A 23,213-nucleotide genomic window follows, 5' to 3' on the forward strand; every position below is an offset into this window, starting at 1 on the left:
AATAACGACGTAAGCGATTAGGATTGGCTAAGGCAGAGTCATGTTTCATGGTAGCCAATCAGAGCCAGTGTTTTTACACACTTGCCAGCACATGTGCCACGCAAACACGCAACAGCTAAAATAGAGATTCTACGATAGCAGAGGTCAGAAGCAATCCGAAAAGATGACATTTTCAAGGTGGAGATATAAGCACTATTTCACACTCATCAAGGCAAGAACGTGCATGTAATGTGTACATTATGTCCAGGAGCGAAGACTTCCCTTGTCGACATCCGTTGTAAGCAACTCTAATTTAATGAAGCATCTCACACACGCATCTAAAGCTAAAGTGGCCAAAAACACCGATACCTCCACCATAGATGATAGATCGTGTCGTGGAAAATTAACCACTTTCTCGAACCTCCAATCTCAATAAGCACTCTGATGTCAAAGGACCCGAAGGAGACACCAAGACGAGAGATGCTGAAGACTGTTGATTCTTTATTTGCCGTCTTGCAGTGAAGATACAATTCTAACAGCGTCAGGACTGGACCGTCAGGCAAGAGAGCGATGGGTAACAGCTGCTTCCCCGATGAGATCTGATCTGAATGTGCCTGCTCGCTACCTTTTATGCGTCTAGGGGCCTGGGAGATGTCTCTTTCTCCTAAGAACCCAGGCCCCTTTTTAGCCAATCAGAACGTTTCTCGAACTTTTTGGATATTGGTGGAAATATATTGGTGGAAACTCCTCCTCATTTAGACATTAAAAATATGTATTGGCCAGGTTCTATGTGTAATTACTTGTTGCTAGGTAGGGCCTGTATTCGTTTTGGCTCTGTGAATCACTGTCACCTAATTTTACTTCCTATTTTTTTACCTGCCTTGACATTTCAATCTTATGACTTAGTCTCATAATTTTTCAGCAAATGTTGCATGACATTGTACAAACATTGAAGTATTACATCAATTTTCTGGTAAATCAAATCAGCATACACACACATAAAATCACCACAATCGCCATCCACTAACAAAGAAGGACTCGGAGCAAAGTCCTCCAAGCAGCAAAAGCTAGATCTTTCTGCCTCACAACAAAAGCCTATGACACAGGCTGAAGTCAACCGTAGGTCTGTACAATATCTTGAATTTCCCCTTGGGGATCAATAAAGTATCTATCTATCTATCTCGAAAGTTATGTAGCCTACAAACACCTGTCTGTTCTACTCATTTCAACTGGCTGCTCAAAATATCCAAATTCTTTGACATATAGCAACTTTTTTTTGTAACAGTAACGCAAATAGTTACTTTCCCTGGTAACGAGTTACTCTTATCATAGAGTAATTCAGTTACTAACTCAGTTACTTTTTGGAACAAGTAGTGAGTAACTATAATTACTTTTTTAAAGTAACGTTCCCAACACTGGTCCTGATCAAAAATAGAGATTTTCTGTTGAAAGAAAAATACTACTATTGTAAGTCATTTTTTACATTGGTTATAGTTTTCTGTCAAATCCAGCAGTGTGGGCAATATCCTAACATGTCTAATTACTGCATGTGTCCATTGTCAACAACCTTTAGATTCTTTTAATATTTTTTAACAGTAAATACTGGTGCAACAGATGAAATGGTTCTCAGGAGCATGTACTTCTGGTTGCTGGCACACTCGACATGACTGTTATTTGTCTCTCATTCAGCGCTCACTGCAGTGGCACAGATGCCAGTCGCTCCATGGGCCGAGTAGGCAGCTGAGCTCATTACGGCCCTGCCGCACTAAGGCCCTGTGTGGACTCAGACAGGCTGCCGGCTGACAGGTCAAATTCCTCATCTCCAGGGGAGCTGTTGACCAGGCGGCCCCGGTTGTGTACTGCTGTCCACTCAAAGGGAGATGGAGTGGGTGGCTGTGTTGGGGAAATGAGGCAGATCAATGCTGTCGACGCGTCTCGCTGTGAGCGCACTCGATGGCACCCACTCCATCTGTCTTCCACTGCGAACTTAAATCAGGCCAACGAGGTGTTCAGGATTTGACATCCACATACATGTCTTTAACAAATGAAGTCAGCAATTGCTTTTTTAAGTTACCAGAGTAATGGACTGAACTGTTATTCTATGTGATGTGAATTTCACCAATTTGACCATTAAGTAGCACCCTGTCCAGTTATCCAGTAATCCATTACAAAGTTCGATACACACACAAACACACACACACACACACAAACACACACACACACACACACACACACTGCATCTGTATCCCATTCATAACAACATGGTTACACTTGCAGATGGTTCTACCCCTTGACACCTCAGCTGTGTATTTCATTGAAATCTGAGCAGAAAATGGGACCTTATGGGAAGAGATGTACATCTTCTCCATGCGTAACCAGTAGTCCCTGTTCTCCATGCGTAACCAGTAGTACATGTTCTCTCTGCGTAACCAGTAGTCCATGTTCTCCCTGCGTAACCAGTAGTCCATGTTCTCCCTGCTTAACCAGTAGTCCATGTTCTCCATGCGTAACCAGTAGTCCATGTTCTCCATGCGTAACCAGTAGTCCCTGTTCTCCATGCGTAACCAGTAGTCCATGTTCTCCATGCGTAACCAGTAGTACATGTTCTCCATGCGTAACCAGTAGTCCCTACTTACTCTGGCTCTGATCTGATCGCCAATGTCACAAACTCTGCTGTAGCTGTTACTACAAGATCTTACTAAGAGCAATATTACTTTCAGTATTGGTCTGTGGTCAGGAGTGATATCCCAATGATTAAACTCAAATGTACTGTATGAAATGTTGAGACCACAGTAAATATAAATGGGGGGGGGGGGTAGTGACTAATGTAATCCACTCCCTGTGGAACTAAGTGAATGGGGATGGCAATTTATATAATGTAATTTATAGGGAGAAATGTTTATGTCTATGATAAATTAGCCACTTGAATCAGTGTTCTGGTAGCAGGAAGGGACACAATGGTTCTGCCTTAGTCAGTGTTATAATGTGTCTATTCTAGGCTCTGTTTCTCTCACAGTTGCATAAATCCCACACACAGACAGAGCATTATCATTTGATTGACCGGTATTTACTGCATTAAAGCAGCACTGTGCGGTTTGGGTCTAAAACTATTCATATGGACATGCTGTTCAAAGATAAATACAGAGGGGATATAACATCGGTCAAAACGCTGTTGTTCTGGCTTTAACACCACTTATCAACTTCACACATCAAGTACTCATCAAACAGACTCTATTAGAAATCAAGCAAACTATAGCATATACAATCCTCCTTTGACAGTGATGGCAAACCTGTTTTTTGATTTGTTTATTTATCTATTTTATCAAATATCTTTTTTCCACTCATGCTTTACACTGTTCATCATGCTGTGCAAATACAAGGCAGTCGGCAGATTCTGGATCTGGACCATCATGAATTAGCCTAGCTATCCTGTAGCCTCTGCTTCCCTTTGTAAGAACACCTTATACATTACATTACATTCCTTATATTCCTTCTCTGCTGTAAACGCAGAGGTGGAAAAAGTACGAAAATATTGTACTCAAGTAAAAGTACCAATACCTTGATGAAATATTACTCAAGTACAAGTTAAAATACCGATCTGAAAATGTACTCAAGTAAAAGTAAAAAGTAGTTCATTTAAAATGAACTTTAAGTAAAAGTTACTTAGTTACTTTTTTTCTTTTTTTTGGGGGGGGAGGGGGGGGGGGGGGGGGTACCAGAACAATCAGTTTTACCTGAGACTTTCTAATGAGGAGATACAGCACTCAAAAAATCCTCCATAGTAATGCATGTGGTTAGTTTGTAACGCCAATATGGCAGTTGTCTACACATATCACAACCCTTCCACGGCAAAATGTCTACATGTGAGCCAATCATGTGGTGTGCTGAGAAGGCATCGTGTCAATCATCTGATGTGATCTCGCTGCTGGAGCAAGATTGGTGTCGTGAAGCCTTACGCACACGCATTTCTGCCGAAATAGATGCACGATAAGTGCCCAAAAAGTGTTGCAATATGGCCGCCGAGTGGAGGTACTTGCCTGATAAGGACGTTGAGAAATGGAGATCTATGTGAAAAATCACCGGAGTTCTCCTTTAAGTTTGAGCAGTAGTTGATTTTCAAAGTTAGTTGCACTCATCCTTGGGTCGCTTTGCAGTGAACAGTAATCCAGCACAGCTGAAAAGCCCCTCACAAGCAGCTGAGGCAGGCAGGCCAATGTTGAGTTGCAGAGTTTTTTTTATATTTGGAAACGAGCAGAAGGTTCAGCAGATTAAAGGGCGTCGAACTGGGGGGGAAAGTGGGAAGGAGAGGGCCCTTGAAAAGTGGAATACAGGGGGCACAACATTTTCACCAGGCATTAGTAATAACTCAGGTAACCCACACATAAAAAATCCAAACAACTCCATAAGTAGAGTCATGTGTAATGAAGTGGAATAACACAGGGAAAAAGTATTGAACACGCCAAGAAAAAGCACTAAGGCAAGGAAAGGGAAGGAACGAGCTGGAATCTGTAAGTAGTTAGAGAGTAGTTATCCTTTCTATCTGTGCAAATTAATATAAGCTTGGTTAGTAGCCTACATATTGATGGGCTATAAAAAGGTTTTTCATTACCAAGGTGTTACACAAGAAACATTTCATGATGGATAAAAGCAAAAAGCTCTCCCAAGACCTTTGCAACCTTATTGTTGCAAAACATATCAATGAAACTGGTTACAGATGCATTTCAAAACTTCAGAATCTTCCAGTAAGCAGCATGGGAGCCATTATCTGCAAGTGGAAGAAACATCACTGCATCATCAACCGGCCTTGCACAGGATCTCCTCGCAATATTTCTGACCAGGGAGTCAGAAGGATAGTCAATTCCAAGAGCCAAGGACCACTCGGAGAAAGCTCCAGAAAGACTTGAAGGCAGCCAATTCAATTAAATTCAATTAAACAGTTCTGGAAGTAACTAAAGATCAGGATTCACAAGAGGGACCCCTGGAATCTGTTTAGAACAATGGGCCAAAATCACACCTGATACTGCGACTAATACATTTTGTCATACAGGAAAATGTCTAGAAGCTGTCTTTACAAACAAAGGCTTTTCCACAGAGTGTTGAAGAAAAATCTTAGTAGGCACCTTCAATACTTTTTTCCTGTGTCATTCCACTTTAATACACAAAACTCTTATGATTGGATTTTTTATGTGTTAATATAATGTGTGGTGAAAATTTCGAAGACTCACTGGAAGTTTAGGCTAATTACTGAATTTTTTTTTTTAAGTGTTCAATACTTATTTCCACCATATATTTATTTTACCTGAATATTTTAACTTCCAAATGAAATGTCAAAATGAATGTCAGACGAAATGTAAAGTTTGACTGACTGGATTTTGTATACAAAACATAGTGAAAACTGTCTAAGGTCACTCTACACTCTCCCTTGCTAAAGAGCTAATGGTTTAGTCAGCCTGCACGATTCATATCTTTTATTTATTTATCGCTAGTAGTGGACCGCTAATTGTTTTGCTGCTGGTGCAATGTCTTTCTCCAAGAAAGCCAAGTCAAGTTACTAAAAACAAAGGCCAAAACAGGAAAAAGAGAGACATCAAAATGAGGGGAAACAACTGCTAATAAACTTCTTTCCAAATAAAGGTGAGCACAAACGTCAAAACACGAAATCCCATGGTGTTTGCTTGAATATCGCTGCAATCAATCTTGAATTTCCCCTTGAGGATCAATAAAGTATCTATCTATCTATCTATCTATCTATCATTGGTGCTAAAACGAACTGAGACAACCCATTGGAATAGCGGAAAATACACTTTCATAGGTTAGGCTAATCTGATTCATCTTGTGATCCAGCTCCATCTCCATCAATTTCAGAAAGACTGCATGGCGCCAGCTTGTTTCATTAGTTGTAGGCTACATGCTGATCATTATCACTAGGCTAGTGGTTTAGGGCGCGATTTTTTTTCTCTCCCTTTCTGTTTTCGTTAGTCTTAACTTTTTTTTTTACTCAAGTAACGGATGGGATTTTTGATGTAGCGAAGTACAATACTTCACTCAAAATGTAATCAAGTAAAATTTAAAATACCGATTTTATAAACTACTTAAAAAATACAAAATACACAGAAAAACTACTCAATACAGTAACGTGAGTAAATGTATTTCGTTACTTTCCACCTCTGTGTAAAGGTTATATAAATATCTGAAAAGTCATCTGACAAAATGCATACCTTAAAGTATGCAGCACCTGAAAGGCAAGAGAGCAGAGAAAACAGGCCGCCACATCAGTGTGAGAAATCAGCAGCCGAATCAGAAAGAGAATGTATCTTCTGGCATCTTTTTGTAATTCCTGAATATTTTTTTATACTAAAAAAATGCCATGTGAAGCATGAATGCCTCCACCACGTCTCCACTAACATAAAGCCATGGAGGTCTAACCCTCCTCGCTCTTTTGATTCCAGAGGCCTGCAGCTATCTATAAAAAATGAAATATGAGGACGTGGTAAGTGGTTAGGGGTGATGCGTGCGGTAAAACCAAATGGGAAGCTATTTGTCTCATGTCTTACACCAATTTTTCATAGCATAACAAATTTCTCCAAGAAAGCACCTGGATGGTAGGTACCATTTAAATGCTAGCACCACATGTTCAGTCACTGACTTTAAAGAGGAAAAAAATAGCAACATTCAATATACTTTTTCTGTGAAAAGAAGCTCTAAGATTATTAATTCTACAGATTAATAAAAAATATTACTGGTCTGCCCCTCAGTAGCTGGGCTGGTGTTTGTATAAATATTTCTCCCACATCGAGCCAGAGTTATTCTGTACATCTGTGGGTGCTTTGTGCTCAGGGCTCCTTTGTCGTGAAAGCGTATGTAAGTCGATTCTTAATGCCTTAATCCACAGGCTGACTCATCGAGATGTGGATTAACGTCTTGCATCTTCTTGCGCAACACAAAGAGGGGATATTCATCAATAGAAAGTCCAAAAGCACTCATCACACTGGCTTTTATCCATGTTTTGAGTGAGGAAAGCTTCATGCGGAATGGGGGCTTCCTATCAAGCTAATACAAGAGGGCAAGACACTACTTAGGATGCCTTTTTTCAGGCTTTGATGTGATGTTGCACATGAGAATACATATTCACTTATTTTATACATGGGAGAGAGAAGAAAAGTCTTACCAATAGAGTGGTATAGGTTTTTTTAAATGGTCTAATAGCTGTAAGGTGACTGAATAAATGTTAAACTTGCAATGAACCTACAATGTAAGCCTGAACTTGTGCTTATCAGGTAATACTCATTACCTACATTGCTTACTGCAACTGAAATATCTAATATATATCTGAAGACTTCAGTAATAGTCAGTTATACTGGGATGAAATATTATCCTTTTTTTCAGCCTGTTCTAATGGAAGAAAATCAAAAATTGTACATATTTATCTGCTCATGTGGACTACATTCTGTAAATGTTCATTCATTTTTTATTGTCTTAGGTATTGCTGGTAATCCTGTGCTCTTCAATGAAAATGGAGATGCTCCAGGCCGCTATGAGATCTACCAGTACCAATGGAGGAACGGATCGTCTGAATACAAAAAGATCGGCAACTGGACTGACCAGCTTAATCTCGAAGTAAGCCTGGAGAAGATCCATCAAGCATGATATAGTTATGATATCATATAGTTCAATCAATATATCAATACTATCAATATAGTTCTTCAGGATATAGACCATATTTTGAACCAATTTTTTCCACATAACTAGATCATCCCTCAGTGAGTCTGTGTAACGATCCAACCTTTTCTTTTTAATATCATTTCCATTCTGGTCCCCATACTCCTCATAACCAGACATTGCTCTGTTCTGTATCTTTTGTGAGATGTGACATCCCTCTGTGTATTGAGAATGTGACTACAGGGAGCAGCAAAACTGCTAGCTAACACAAATGTGAGTTTGGGGGAGAGCATTAGCATAGAGTTTTGAAAAGCACAAGGTAACTGCATGACTTTGACTTCTTTCTCTAAACTCTCTAAACTCACCATAGACGGATATGTAGGCCTGAGGCAAAACTGTTAGCTCCAGTTAATTGGAGGGACTTTAATAGCAGCTTTAATCAATGCTGCACGCCTCTGTGTTCACCATGGAAAAACATTGGTCTCAGTAAAACCCTTGTGGTGATTCTAATTACAATTCTCCATGAGTAAGGCTTCATGGAACAGTTAATTGCCTACAAGGTAATGATTGAATGCGTTAAATATGAATTAGTCAGCCTTCTGCCTGGGATGGGAATGGCCAGCATGTCTTATGCCTGGAGGAGCACTTTACCTGTCACTGCGGCCTCCTCCACTTCTCCTCCTCCTCTCTTCCTCATTAGATGGAGGAGATGCAGTGGCCTGGTGGAGCTCAGCAGGTGCCCACCTCCATCTGCAGCCAGCCGTGCAAGCCAGGCGAGCGGAAGAAGGTGGTCAAGGGCATGCCCTGCTGTTGGCACTGCGAGCTCTGCGATGGCTACCAGTACCAGTACGACCGGACCACCTGCAAGATGTGCCGCTTCGACCTGCGGCCTAATGCCAACCACACGGGCTGCCAGCCCATCCCCATCGTCAAGCTGGAGTGGAGCTCACCGTGGGCGGTCATCCCCGTGCTGCTGGCCATCGTGGGCATCATGGCCACGCTGTTCGTGGTGGTCACCTTTGTCCGCTACAACGACACACCCATCGTCAAGGCGTCCGGGCGTGAGCTGAGCTACGTGCTGCTGACGGGCATCTTTCTGTGCTACGCCACCACCTTCCTGATGATCGCCGCGCCCGACGCGGGCATCTGCGCACTCCGCCGCATCTTTCTGGGCTTGGGCATGAGTATCAGCTACGCGGCGATGCTCACCAAGACCAACCGCATCTACCGCATCTTCGAGCAGGGCAAGGTGTCGGTCAGCGCACCACGTTTCATCAGCCCGGCCTCGCAGCTGGTCATCACCTTCAGCCTCACCTCTGTGCAGCTGCTAGGTGTCTGCATCTGGTTCTCCATGGACCCCTCGGAGGCGCTCATCGACTACGAGGACCAGCGCACCGTCAACCCGCAGCTGGCGCGCGGCGTGCTCAAGTGCGACATCTCGGACCTGTCGCTCATCCTGCTGCTGGGCTACAGCATGCTGCTGATGGTCACCTGCACCGTCTACGCCATCAAGACCCGCGGCGTGCCCGAGACCTTTAACGAGGCCAAGCCCATCGGCTTCACCATGTACACCACCTGCATCATCTGGCTGGCCTTCATCCCCATCTTCTTTGGTACCTCCCAGTCCACAGAAAAGGTCAGTGACATGTGAGCTGCCCAAAGCACTGTCGTTCTGTACAATATGTCTTATGATGGTGATCTAATGAAGGATCATACAAGGTCTACATTTGAAGGTCCACATTTGTGACCAATGAACAAGATGAAATAATGTTCTCCCTTATTAACATTGTTTTGTGTTCCAAATGAGCATTGCAAGTGGAACAGAGAAAAGCATGTAGAGTCGGTTTAATAAAGCATCATTAAGAAAAGGCCAGGCATCATTAAGGGAACATATTTGGACTACTTCCAATTCTGATGGCTCTCTTCTCTTCTGGTGTCAAGTGCTTTGCTTGGAAGTGCTCCCATTCATGATACTGAGTGGCACTGTAAATAACACAGAGGAAAAAGTCAGACAGAGTAAAACTCTCAGTGCAGATTAGAGCTCAGTCTTTAAGAAGCATAGATTTGCTTTGCTTTACTTCCCCCACTGAGGGAGCGCATATGAGTGCATTTAAGGTCATGCATACAGCACTCTCTTGAGTAGCACAAGGTGTTCCCGAATGAACATTTAGATAGATATAGAGGGTATCGGGGATGTATAAGCTGTTTTTTTATCACATTTTGCCCTGTACCTGGGAACCTTATGCAAAGTTATTCTGCCCCTGGTAAAGAATCGATGCAGAAAGCCGTGTGCTCTGGCAGCCTTTGAGTCTCATTAAAAGAACAAGGAAAAGGAGGTCATGGGGGAATGTGAGTCTCTCTCTAACTCCAGGACAGATGCCCTCTCCTGGTCTCAGACACTGTGTTAAGCACACACTAGGTGCTGTGACCTCTTGAGAAGTGGCAAGTACCAAGAGACAGGGAAAAATGAATGGGGGGCCTTTGAAAATGCCAGATCTGTAATTAAAAGACCTGCCCTATCATATTGTTGGAAATGGGATAATAGACATTTTGTTTCATTGCAGTGAAATGAAGCATATGGACAGTAAGCAAATCCACCCACACATTGCTGCTATGTATTTGTAATGTCTATTATACAATTCTATGTTGAGTTATGAGTCTTTTCCCATCCATTTAGATACGAACCTGATCTTGAGTATCAGAAAAAGCTGCCGAGAGGCTTGCCAAGATGGTAGCTAAGTGGTGAGCCTATTAGAACTTTATGCAGGCAGCCATCTGAGCACAGAATGTCACCACAAAAGGAGTCACACAAGGCCTCTGCAAGCAGCGGGCACACTTTATCTGTTGGGAATTGGTGTGAAAACCTCGCCTGGATTCCTCTTGTACTGCTCACTTCCCCTTCTGTTCACACACCACCCTGGAGTGAACCAGTGACCTTTAGAAAAAATGGGAGCTGTGTACACAAAGGCATCGGTGGCCCCCAAACGTTGCTTTTGCACGGTAACTAAAGTCACAGAGCTTGCGTTTGAGAGTGTTGTGTTCTTCGAGCAATTTCATTGCTGCTTGCTCTTCTGATTCATTACTAAATAGATTAGTGTATGAAGAGCAAAACAGTAATCTGTCGATGTTTAATCACTTAAAAGGCCTTGAAATTGTTGCTTACAAATGAAACCATGGTTCTGTAACTGACAGAGGACTGCTGGAGTGAGGTAATTGAATTGGCATGAATTGAAATTGGGGGTAATCTATGATGTAGTTTAATTGGCATGAATTGGAATTGGGGGTAATCTATGATGTAGTTTAATGCAAATTATCTTGCACATCTCATATCCTTTAACATTTGTACATGTGATTATATGATTAGCAAGTATTGGTTTTGTAAATGAGGTAGGTTAGGGCTTTATGCTGTCTCTTGCATCAGTCATTGGCAGGTAACAAAGAACTGCATATGCCATCTTAAGCCTATGGTACGCTCCCGCGTCTGCGTCCCGCGACACTGGTGAGCGCGTGGCGAGAATTGCGTCATTTTTAAGGCATGCGTTGCGTCTTTGAGTCGACCGAAATTTAAGACCGCGCGTCAAAGTGACACGTAGACTGCGCATGTGTGAAACGGAACTGCTGTAAACACTCCCCTCCAGTAGGTGGACCACATAGAAGAACAACACTTAAACCTAGAAACAAACCTAGACAGAAGAAGACTTGTTTGGTTACCATAACGACGATGGAGCAGAGTGCCTGTCCTCAGCTTGCCTGGCTTTGAGTTACGTGAGACACCACGACATGGAGTCAACTTCGACCGATGTAAAGCCACAATCCACAGATAAATTCTTTAACATTATATTTAACGGTTACTTTACCATCTATGGTGTAGAACCCAAAGACACCACATTTTAGATGAGTTGGGGACGTAATTGTCCGCTCAGGCTGGCCGTTCTGTGCGTTATCTTTCATTGTCGAAACAGGGTGGCTGCATGGGCTCATTGTGGCTACTGGCTATTATATTGGCTTGATTTGGTCATGAGCCCTGGATCATAGAGCACTGAATGAGATGGCAAACAATAAAATAAAACGAATCAGTGTGTGACTTGGAAACAGGTGGCATCATTGAGTAGTATGACTGAACTGTTAGGGACTGCAAAAGGCACATTTCTGTCTCTATTTTTAACTCAAAACACATTGGTTGAGAATAAGGGGGATAATCTATGACATAGTTTAATGCTAATGATTTTGCACATCTCACATCCTTTAACATTTGAACATGTGATTATATGATTTGGTTTAGTAAATGAGGTAGGTTAGGGCTTTATGCTCTCTCTTTTGCATCAGTCATTGGCAGGTACCAGAGAACTGCATATGCCATCTTAGTGTGTGACTTGCAAACAGGTGGCATCATTGAGCAGTGTGACTGAACTGTTGGGGACTGCAGAAGGCACATTTCTATCTCTATTTTTAACTCAAAACACATTGGCTGCAATAGCAATCAAAAAAATAAAGTTCTGTACCGTCAAAGGGCAAACACAAGAGAATTGGTATTCTCATTCATAAAGGCAAGACATGTTCATGCATGCCTCATTTCACATATGACACTGATTCACGAAGCGTGATGGACAAGCGCGATCTGACCAAAGCTCAGCACAAGAATTGTGTCCTGTACTAAGTGCAGTGGTGAAGGTAGAAAAGACTAATGGGTATGTGTTTTGGGTATGGGTATTTTTAGTGGGTTTGATCCAGCACTATTGTTCTTCTTAAGTTTACTTATTATTAGTGGGTTTGATCCAGCAAGACCACAGCTGCTTCTTAAGTTTTCTTTATTTCTTTCTTTATTAGTGGGTTTGATCCAGCAAGCCCACAATTGTTCTTCTTAAGTTTTCTTATTTATTATTCCTTTTCACTCACTTTTTGGACGAACTACTGCTCCTAGACCGTTTGAGCTATCGAGGCAGTTCGAACTCCAAAAATTCAGGCCCGAACCGGTGTAACTTGCTTGTTACTTTCGTGTCGCTGGCCCTTGTCGTTTTCGAGGTATTCCCGTTTTTCAGCATTTTTGGGCCCCATTGAAATGAATGGCGGAATGTTCAAGGATTCTAATTCCGATTGTGACATCACAGCTCTAATTGTTTAAGCTTGCACCTGGCAGAGTTCTGAGCCATCTGGCAGAGCTCTAATGGGCTGGGCTGGGCTGTCTGTGTATATGGGTGTGTGCATGTAACTTTTGACCCGTATGTCCGATTTTCATAAATGAGGTACCGTTGGAATCCTTGGATGAGGCCATGCCCCTGATCAAACCCACTCTTGCAGTTCCTCGGAACCGCAATTCTAGTTGTAATTATTATTTCACAACATTGGCATAGCCAAAAAAGACGTTGTGCAAACAATAATAAAGGGGAAATGTATTACTTTAATTTTAAGAATATGTTCTAGACACATAAGATGAAACCATAGCTGTAATTATTATACAGTAATATGCATTTCATAAATGATGGAACTATCGGTAGTTTAGTTTCTGTGTTGTTTTAACTGGGGACTGATACCGCATAGGATTAAATGTGAGTTTTGGAGATCCCATGTACCCTCTTTATTTTTGTAAAGAAAATATAACAATTATCTGTCTGACATAGAGCATCATTATCATTGCAACAATTCTTAAGCACATTTCTTGACGATGGACCCACCCTTGCTGAATGCGAGATCCGCCAGGCAGAAAACTAGCAGTCATCATCAACAACATCACAAAAATTACAAAGGGTCATAGCCTCAGTCCTAGCTCTTTTTGACAGTATTTTTCTAACCCTCACATAAAAAATAGGACACAATATTAACGACAGCTGAGTTGTCAGTATAAATTACGTTCAGAAGTTATAAGTTACTTCCAGAAGACCATTTGTTCTCCCAGATGAGATACTCCAACTGGACAAATAGATCAGAGTAGAGAGGAAAGAGTGATGTCTGCAGCCAAAAGAGTCAGGTTCCAATATGGAACCTGCAGTGGAGGAAGGTAAGCTGATATGGCTGTATAGGGTTTGAATGTACTGTAACATCCTGCTCTATAGCAAACACTGGGCATCACCATTCCAGCAATGTGATTACAACACAGCTCTGGGAGGAATGTGAGTGGGGTTGGGGGATGGAAAGGGCCTGGTGGAAGGGGAAAGCTGGAAGTTCCAGCCACATAATGAGGTGCACATCCACCTTACATAATAGCAGAGTCAGGATAATAGCGTTGTCAGGATTGCCGAGGCGCCTCCTGGGGTGGGTGACATATTAGATGAAGTAAATCTAGTTGCAATTATCTAGGAATCTGGGAACCAGAGGCCACATAGTGTTTCTTTCTTTCTTTTTTCTAGACATGCCCTTTATGGTGTTCTGTTGGGCAGAGGTTTTAGTGCGATTTTTGAAATGATATGACCTATATGGCTTTTCCCCCTGAAATCAACAGCAAAGTCCAGCAGGGTTGTCTGTACAACTGTAGTTTGTTCGAATAGATGAAAATATCAAGGGATAGTATTGCTATGGGGTACCAATATCAACTTATAGTGTAGCATATAAAAAAAAGTAATGTGAATTTGTGAGTGAATTTGAAAACCTGCCACATAATTGTACAAGTGGAATAGCAGATGTTTGCCAACAGAAGTCCTACTGTTGATACGGCACATGGAGGGTGTAGCTGTGCTCACAGAGCTGCAGGTATATGCAGCGTAAGGAGAGAGAGGGAGCCCAAAATGCAGATACATGCAGCACAAAGACACAGGGCAAAAGAGGACACAGGGGCATTATCATTAGCAGTACCTATATCATTCTCCATAGCATCAAAGGACCTTATGTGACCGCTACAGAAGAAGGTGTTCACTTAAAAGAGCTATACACACACTGGTGATAACTACCATTTGGAAAGGTTGATTTAAGAGAAATAGAGCTGCTGTTGTTGTCCTAGCAGGTGTGGGTTTTAAATGGACTGGCAAATGGACCAGCAAGGGGTGCCTTTGACACAACAATCAGAATGCTTATATAATATTATATTATAATATCAGTGATACATTATTTTCAGATGTGAAACAGAATCCAACAATGACAGTAAAATATAAAACAGTGTGTTCACATTGACGATAGGCTTATTTTTTTATTTTGTATAGTGTGGCATTTCACACTTACTTTTATTTTTCAGTGGAGATGTATGTCTGGTGTTTTGCATCAGCGCTAGTCAATTCATAAAAAATGACACATCATTTCTGAGTGTGCCTGTCTACATCTGCAGTGAGGAGGGGGTGTTCAATGTTAAACAATTTCACCACAACACATGTTCCTGGCATGCCTAGCATCGCAATCTGAGATATACAGAAAACACTGTGAGAAAGGACCATAAAAAAGACTTTTGCACTTTTGTGAGAAAGGATCACAAGAATATTAGCGATGCATTATTACAATACTGCATTGTCAGGGCAAATGGAATAGACACGGGGATCTGGAAAACAAAGCCTTTTCTCCCTTAGCTGTCCTTCTTAGATGAAAGGGAATTCTAAAGTAGAGTTGAGATGGGAGCATCATCTTTTTGTAGATGATGTAATCCATTAGCCAGTGTGGCTTGGAATAACAAAGCAGGAAAGAGACTAGAGAATGCCCTTAAACAGGCCTCATTCCATTTCTCCTCACATTCGCCTAAACCATGCATTACTTGCTTAATTGAAAACCTGGAACATTCTCTTTCAGAGGCTTAAGATAAGAGGTTTTGCCTTTCTCCTTCATTTTATTAGAAGTTATTTAATTAGCTTCTGCTTCAGCAAGAACTTATAGTTAAGGTGTTTTTCATCAACTGTCAGGAGTTGGTGTGAGTTTTGACAGTGTAGTCCTTTTAATCTAGATGCTCTTCATCTGTGATTTAAAAATGTGAAACTTCTTAGCTTAACATATTTGAAAGTAATTACATTTATTTAAAAAGTGTTTTATCTCTGTGGTACCTTTTGTTGAGACATTATCACAAAGAAAAGCAGTGGGGAGGAAAAGAGTTGGGAGGTTTGCTAGTGTAGTTGAAAGCTGATGGGAGTGTGCAATGAACAACTTTCAGCTGCAAAACCAAATATTGGGGAGAAGACTTGTAGTCATGTATTTTCATAGAATGAGTATGATATCAGTATACTACCATCTACACCACCACCATTTCACAAAGACAAAAATCCCAACAAACCAAAACGTATTTACAGTATTCGGATCAGTTTTTTTTAAATCATGAAAATAATGTTAAAAAAGACATGTTGATGTTTTATCTTTTATTTCAAGATACATTCATTCATTAAATTATTGATTGTAAAATAATCTGAATTTCTTTGAATCAGAACCATTAAAGGTCACATACCTCTTTTCCCACAATCTAATAGTTGCTTGAGATCTTAATAAAATGTCGGTGTCATACTCAAAATTCCAAAGGAAGAAGCGCACCATTTCTACTTTGTTCAGAGTGCCCTGTTTATGTACCTCATATTGCACAATGGCTTTGCCTTGACATTTTGGCGTTCAGAGCTTGCAGGATAAAAGCAGTCATGAGTGAAGACTTCAGATAGATAAAATTGAGGTCGTTTTATTCAACAACCTCCCTTCTAGATGTCATGAAGGGAAAAGTTCTGAAAAGCTCATTCTCCTCTCACTGAATCACGTTTCCAGAATAGGAACATAAACAAATGACTGGACTGTATCATTTCGATGGGTTTTTTTTGCAAGTAGCTATCCTAGATACCCCAATACATGCAAAAAGTACTGAAAAGTGACGTTTTGTAATATATGACCCTGAAAACATAACGTGACAATCTAAGCTGCTGTTGTGAGATTTAGGGAAAGCTCCACTTGTAAATTCAGTCGCCTGAAGACTTTGCACGAATGTGACAACCTGGCCTGTGATATCATTTAGACATCACGTAAAATATTAATTGGCCCCTTTTGTGATTCAATAACAGGAGACACTAGTAATTCCTGAATCATTGGACAATGTTTCTAAAGAAAATCTTCTAAAGAAAGCCATTGATGACCGACACAATTAAATATTATAGCCGCCTAAATTTGCTGTAAATATATCATACTTTTTCATCGCCACTCATCTTACTGGTACTTGCACCTCTTATTTTTTAAAAGAGGCTGACATTGCTGACAAGGTTGTTAACATTAAAACGACTCTTTGCCTTGTTCTGAATGTTGTTTCAATGTGTAAAGTTGTGTAGTGTATTTTATAGTTCCATCTTTCTGCCTTTTCTTTACACATATTATTTACTTATACCGGACTGTTTCATATTATACCCAAGTTTTATGAAAAGGAGCATGTGAATGAAACAGTGTTAGTGCATAAACTGCACATTCAACAGTATTCTCCTGCCAGACAGTGAATGATTGATAGTATTGACAGAACAGATGTGCTGTGATTGCATGTTGATTCCAAAATCAGCTCATGGTTTCATTCATTGATACATCCAGATGTGCTATGAGAAATGTTTTGACATAAACATACACTGTGTGGTGTGAAATACTGCAAAATATGTATGTCTTGCCAAGCCTGGGGCTCATTACCTTGTTGATTGATGAGATTGTGAGCAAACAGACTATCCCATTTGAAAAAAAAAAACAGCTTCTATCTCCCCATCCCTTTGAAATGCTTTGTATGTATGTCTGTGGTGACTTGCCTTTGTGTCCTTCAGTATAAACGAATCCACTGCCACAGAGTCTCAGAGTCCAGTGGGAGTGAGATGATAGCACCCTGCTGAAAACGACTTTGTTTAGACTGCTAAGCCATTTCCCAGCTAATGAAATAGTTTGAACAGTACGTTGACAAGACTCCTATATGAGAAAAAAAATGTATAAAACATAAAATCTCCTAAATTGTTTAGTTCAGTAATTATGCAAACTGTAGCAAAGACAAATGTTTGTTTAGGCCTACTTTATAAAGTAAACAGGACTATGAACAAGAGGATTATCTGCACGGAAATGTCCAGAACAATAGCATTTGTGTTTGATTGGATGTTGCATTTGTCAGAGCACTAAAATAATAACCAAAACCCCATTATGCCCATTGTGTTCGTGAGAAATTATGAACAGATGAACGTGCAATTCTCCACCTCCGCTCCACTACTGTAAACAAAATTACGCACAAATATAATGCCATGACTTTTTTTCATTTTAAAGGGGGGATTAGCATATGAAAGCCTAGCTACTCCTGATCAGTGCCTCTGACAAGCACAACAAAAGCCCAAGAGATGTGCGATGACACATCGCTTACTGCAATTATTTGCCTAGCGTCCGTCGGACTCTTGATTTACCTCCGCTGTCCGCCCATGTGCTCATCAGCAGATTACAGTGAGTCTGTGCATCAGTGGGCGACACGCTGTCATTTATTTGTCATCCGGCATCAAGATAAATATAATGGATGCCCCCCCGAGAAGCTCGTTGTATCATTTTAAACGGGGGACATCTGGCCTATCCATTGTGTTTGATCACAGAGCTAGCGCTTGGTGGTGGAATCAATCTCGCATCTGGTCACCTGGAGAGGTGCTCTAAATCAGTGCACACTTGACAGGGAAGGCAGGGGAGGGACTTGGTGATAATGGAGTCCTAGGGCAAGTGGCGGCTCTCCGCATTGTACTCTTCTGAAAAGCACTCCCCCAGCACACTGCCATTACACCTCTGAATGGTTCACGTGGAAAAGGAGTTTTTCTCTGCTCGCCATTGTAACGTTGACAATCTAATTATTGTCTTGTGGCAGCAGTAAAAAGAGGTCAGGGGCACTAACTCATGTCTATAGTGTGTGTGTGTGTGTGTGTGTGTGTGTGTGTGTGTGCGTGCATTTACATTTAAAAAGACTTGTGAGTTGAGCTTCACAGTCAACCTTGCTTGGGAGAACTCCTAACACAGAATGTTTCCAAACATTTGCTCTGGTCCTAATCAGTTGATGTGGTGATTTGGTTTCTTGTTTTTTGTTTCTTTTCACAAAGACAAAAATCCCAACAAACCAAAACGTATCACTGGAAACCATGTGAGAACATTCTCTCTGCTTAATGGTCAGGTATGTTAGAGATGGGAGCAAGGGAGTAGGCTAAATGTACAGAGAGCAGGTACATGTTTGTGCTGTTTTAGGTAGTGTGCATTTCTGTGAGACAATTCTAGACCAAGTGTGACCTCATTTTATTCTTGAGCTAACTGCTATTGTGTGTGTGTGTGTGTGTGTGTGTGTGTGTGTGTGTGTGTTCTGCTACATCTCAATGCAAAGCATAGAGGGGCCATTTAGTTCCAACCTGTGGAGTAAATCTGGTAATTAGGTCGTGTAGAGGTTGGATCACGTTTTCACCACCAACTAACCACTTTAGAGATTGCTTGGGATTGGACCGAGACCCCCTCCTCTCAAGAGTGTGGTTGCTTTGGTCTGCACCTGTTCAAATGAGTCACAGTAAGGGGGGAAACAAATCAAATGTAAGTGGACTAAAAACAGGTCTGAAAACAGTAATTAAGGATCTCTACATTTCCTCATGCTAAGAACTCAGTGACTCATACTCAAGGATCCTCCAACCCCCTCATTGTGTTGACATAACCTCTTATGAGAGATTAGGTGCTGTTTTTCCCACAATCAAGGTTCACAGTGAAAGAGATGTCCTTAGCACTGCACTGAGGGAATATTTGGAATACAACAATCAATCTCACACCTGTTGCTATCTGTAGGTACGGTCTTCCTCACTGCGGCAAGGCTTGCTATGAGAGGTATCCTTTTTATCGTCAGTGCTATAAAGGATGTTCACTGGCCTTAGGAGCTGAGTTTCAAATAGTCCTTTCAGACTTCAGTGTGTTGACGCAATGGCCATCGAGTGATGTCCATGTCACTAATGGCATTGAGTTAATAATCGTAGTTTGGCTATTTCATTTTTTTCTAGTGTTATGTCATCTTACCAACTCTTTGTTGGGTTGTTAGTGGTTATGTCACATGGTAGGGGAAAGTACTGACTAACAGGCAGAGCTTCAGTGATGTCACTACCTGTGGCTGTTTGGGGAACACACCTGTCCTGCAATCAATGCAGTTGGTTAGGCCCCCTCTGAGGAGCAGAGGGGCTATTGTTTTCTCTCAGAGGGGCTATTATTTTGCCATGTGGGTCGGTGGGAAACTGCACTAACAAAGATGCTTGGGTTGATCATTTCACTAGACACTTGTAGGAGCAGCGGGCAGGGAGTACCAGCACCCCCTAAGGCAGGGATCACATCAGCCAGCGGCAAGCTGCAGCGGCAAACGTAACGCAACGCTCAATCCATAATAAGTTTTATCTCGTTCCTAAGCAACACAAACAGTTTGTCAATTGAATACGCTCGTGCTGTGCTTTGAAAGTTGAACCAAGTTCAACGCTCAGCTTGTTCAACGCTAGCGTTATGCCAGCGTTGCCACCGTTCCGCTGCCGAAACATAGAGAACAATAGGAAACCTGCCGCTTGCCGCTGGCTAATGTGATCCCCCCCTAACAGTGGTCTCAACATGCCTCAAGTGTTTTAAACTGTATTCACTCTAGTCAAGTGGTTTGAAGTACAACCCTGAAAATGACAAAAAGCTTGTGAGCCTTGACTATGTTGTTATGTGCTGGAATGTTACCTCTTTCAGGGCACTCTCCTCTTCTCGGTCACACTGTTATCTGAATGAAGGAGTTGAATGAATTGAATTCCATTAGTGTACTCCAGCAAGAAAAGATGTTGGTTGTAGAGTGCCACAGGGTTAACAATTTCATCTCCTGCTCTACCTCTCTGCACGGGTCGCCTGAATGCCATTCTAAAAAGTTAAGTGCCCTGCACTGATGAATGGGACTTGGTCTTCTCAGAAAGCGCTGTAGTAGGCTCTCTAGGGGCAGCTCTGGAGCCTTAAATTTGGTGGCTATGGTCATTATCTTGACACTTCTTCCATGGCCCACTTTACTGTGAGCCTTACCATTTCTATATTCACCATGGGCTTACTTTTTCTTTGCTGTTTTTATCTTCCCAGACATCATTTGCATGGCCTGATTTTTGTATTCTGTGGATTTTTCCTGTTGTATGTCTAACAGCTAGTGCTGTTGCTGAGCCTCTGAGAATAGACTTGGCTGCTCCATCAGAGATAGTTGTCCTTGGTCAGGGCCTGGCATTTGTTCAAAAAACAAACAAAAAATATTACCTTTCAAATGTGCGGCACACCGCTCTAGGTAAAGCCTCATTGCATTGCTCTTTGCGTCGAGACAGAACCTCTGTGGCCTTTTTGATTCAGTCTCCTGCTCCTCCATAGTTCTTGCTCTCTCATTAGTTTGCAAATTTGGTGTCTGAACATACATCGCCCCTGGCAGTCCTCCTAATGAGGCCCTGATTTCTGTACGTGTAGACTGTGAGCCAGTCTACCTATCCTTCACCAGCATTCACACATGCAGATGCAGGTGCAGGAAGATTAAGGGTGAATTTGAGGGTACAGAGCAAATCAATTCCTCCCCTCACCGTCTACCCTTCGGGAAGAGTCAAAAGAAATGGTTCATCAACCGAGGATCAGGTGTCCATTGAGGAGTCATTAAATCCTGTAAGGGGCCATGCTGCTCAATGGATTATTTGCTTAGACTGGGCAAAGAGCATTCACCATTTAATTGTTGATTTTGAACGCTTTAATTCTTTTTAGATTAGCTTTGTGTCTGCGGTGGTCTCAGCTGATCAGGAATGTAAAGGAGACGCAGGTCTCTCACCCACCTCACTACATTTCCCAGTAGTACTTTAGTTTTGAAATGAAGCGTTTTGAAGTTATGAGTTATTTAATCCTGACTTATGAATGAGGCCCATATTGAATTGACAGCACTGGTCAGGGAGCCTCTGAAATAGAAGCAGTGCTGCTATTGCACCTCCGAAAATCATTTGTCCCGAACGCAGAGATGGAGCCTCGGCTAAATGTAGAAGAGGCTGATTAGCAGCACACACCTACTGTCCATCTCTGGCCTACTGGGAGGTTCTGCAGCTACATTAAATAAACTTTGCTGCTGCTGAGTCATCCCTCATTACAGTCAATCCTGATGTGGCACGATTCCAACATTTTGAAAACAATTGGGGCTGTGTGCTGATCTTTGGTGGTTGACTTAAGATTGCTTAAAGGGAAATAATATTTTATATTATTAGGAACTAGAATTTTCATCAGAAGAGTTAACTCATATGTTTAAACTGAATTAATTACTCTGAATTAATGATTGAAGAGATTTTAGCTGAATCAATGTGTTTATTAATAATAATAAGTAATTTCACTAAGATTAGACTATAATGACTGTATTCTACATCTGCTGCTATTGGAGGGCGCAGCCAGCCAGAAGCAGATGGGCTCCCCCTATTAAGTCAGGTTCTGCTCAAGGTTTCTTCCTGGAATATGGGAGTTTTTCCTTGCCACAGTTGCCATATGGCGTGCTTGTGGGGGGTAAGACGGTTAAGGCTGCCAGTCTTATGACATGTCATTTTCTATATTTTTGATATTTTGCTGAGTGGATCATAAACGGCCCCAGCAATGAAGAAAAGTGATTGATAATGACCGACTGACTATTATTGTGTTACATGCTTCAAATGTAAAGCGCTTTGAGCTGCATTCTGTGTATGAAAAGTGCTATACAAATAAAGCTTATTATTATTATTATTATTATTATTATTATTATTATTATTATAAGGAATGTCATCTTGTGGAGAAGTGGGGAAGGAAGTGACCTTTTATGTGTGAGGGCAAGAGCCGAGATTTTCAATGTCACTCCTGGAGTGGCGGAAATAAGAACAGTTAGACATTTTTGCATTGATTCATAGTTGATCCCCCACACTGTCCATCTCACTTCAATTCTGCAGTTATTGATTGCTGCACCACGGCTAGCCAAAGGATCAATAAAAATGGAGTGCGAACAGCAAAGAGGAGCCAGGTGAAAGTTTTTTTTTTTTTTTTTTTTTTTTTTTTTTGCTTTTCAATATTGCTGGATCAGGGGTTTGGGATATTGGTTTGTTGGAGGAAGATGGCTAATATTGTTATATCTTTGTTAGAGGGAACACACAATGGTGTACTGGTCTTGTGTTAAGACTCACTGAAGCTGAACACAAAACAACTCCCTGTTAGAAAACTGGCCATGAGCAAAAGTCAATTAATTCACGGATGCTATAACTCTGGGAACTCTGCATGGAACTAAGTTGCGTTCAGGTGTAATTTTAGAAGACAGAGATAATGAGATACAGATCTCAGAAATTATTTGTGGTTTGATTTGCAAGCAGGCTTGGAAAAGTCCCTTGTAATCTGTTGTTACTGCAGCTCCATTTAAACACATAAAGCAAACAAGCTGAAGGGCAAGACATCACACTTTGATTTGTTGTTTGTTTAATGGCCATTGTTCTCTCTCTGCCTCCCTCCATCCCCCCCGCAAACAGGCATTCTAGACAGACTAATGAAAGTCATTTTTATTGACATTGTAAACTTCTTCATATGCAGCAGCATGATTTTGAAAGCCTCTGGTGTGAAACTAAATGAACTCAGCAGAGCATAATGCACAATTGGAAAGACACAGCAGCAGTATCTTGTCTTGCCGTGTCTGTCACTGGATATCTATTTTT

The 23,213-nt window shown here is 41.5% G+C and overlaps 1 protein-coding gene across 2 annotated transcripts in view; it reads left to right on the forward strand.

Annotated features, from left to right (window-relative positions):
• LOC121707674 (metabotropic glutamate receptor 4-like) overlaps window positions 1-23,213 on the forward strand; it is a 204,613-nt gene that overhangs the window by 173,691 nt on the left and 7,709 nt on the right. For both annotated transcript variants that reach the window (XM_042090391.1, XM_042090390.1), the window contains exons 8-9: window positions 7,460-7,596; window positions 8,339-9,274. In XM_042090391.1, the coding sequence (XP_041946325.1) occupies window positions 7,460-7,596; window positions 8,339-9,274 (1,073 nt within the window). The remainder of the gene's footprint in view (window positions 1-7,459; window positions 7,597-8,338; window positions 9,275-23,213) is intronic.

The sequence above is a fragment of the Alosa sapidissima genome, chromosome 4 (assembly GCF_018492685.1).
Source record: "Alosa sapidissima isolate fAloSap1 chromosome 4, fAloSap1.pri, whole genome shotgun sequence".
In the NCBI taxonomy this organism is placed as follows: domain Eukaryota; kingdom Metazoa; phylum Chordata; class Actinopteri; order Clupeiformes; family Clupeidae; genus Alosa; species Alosa sapidissima.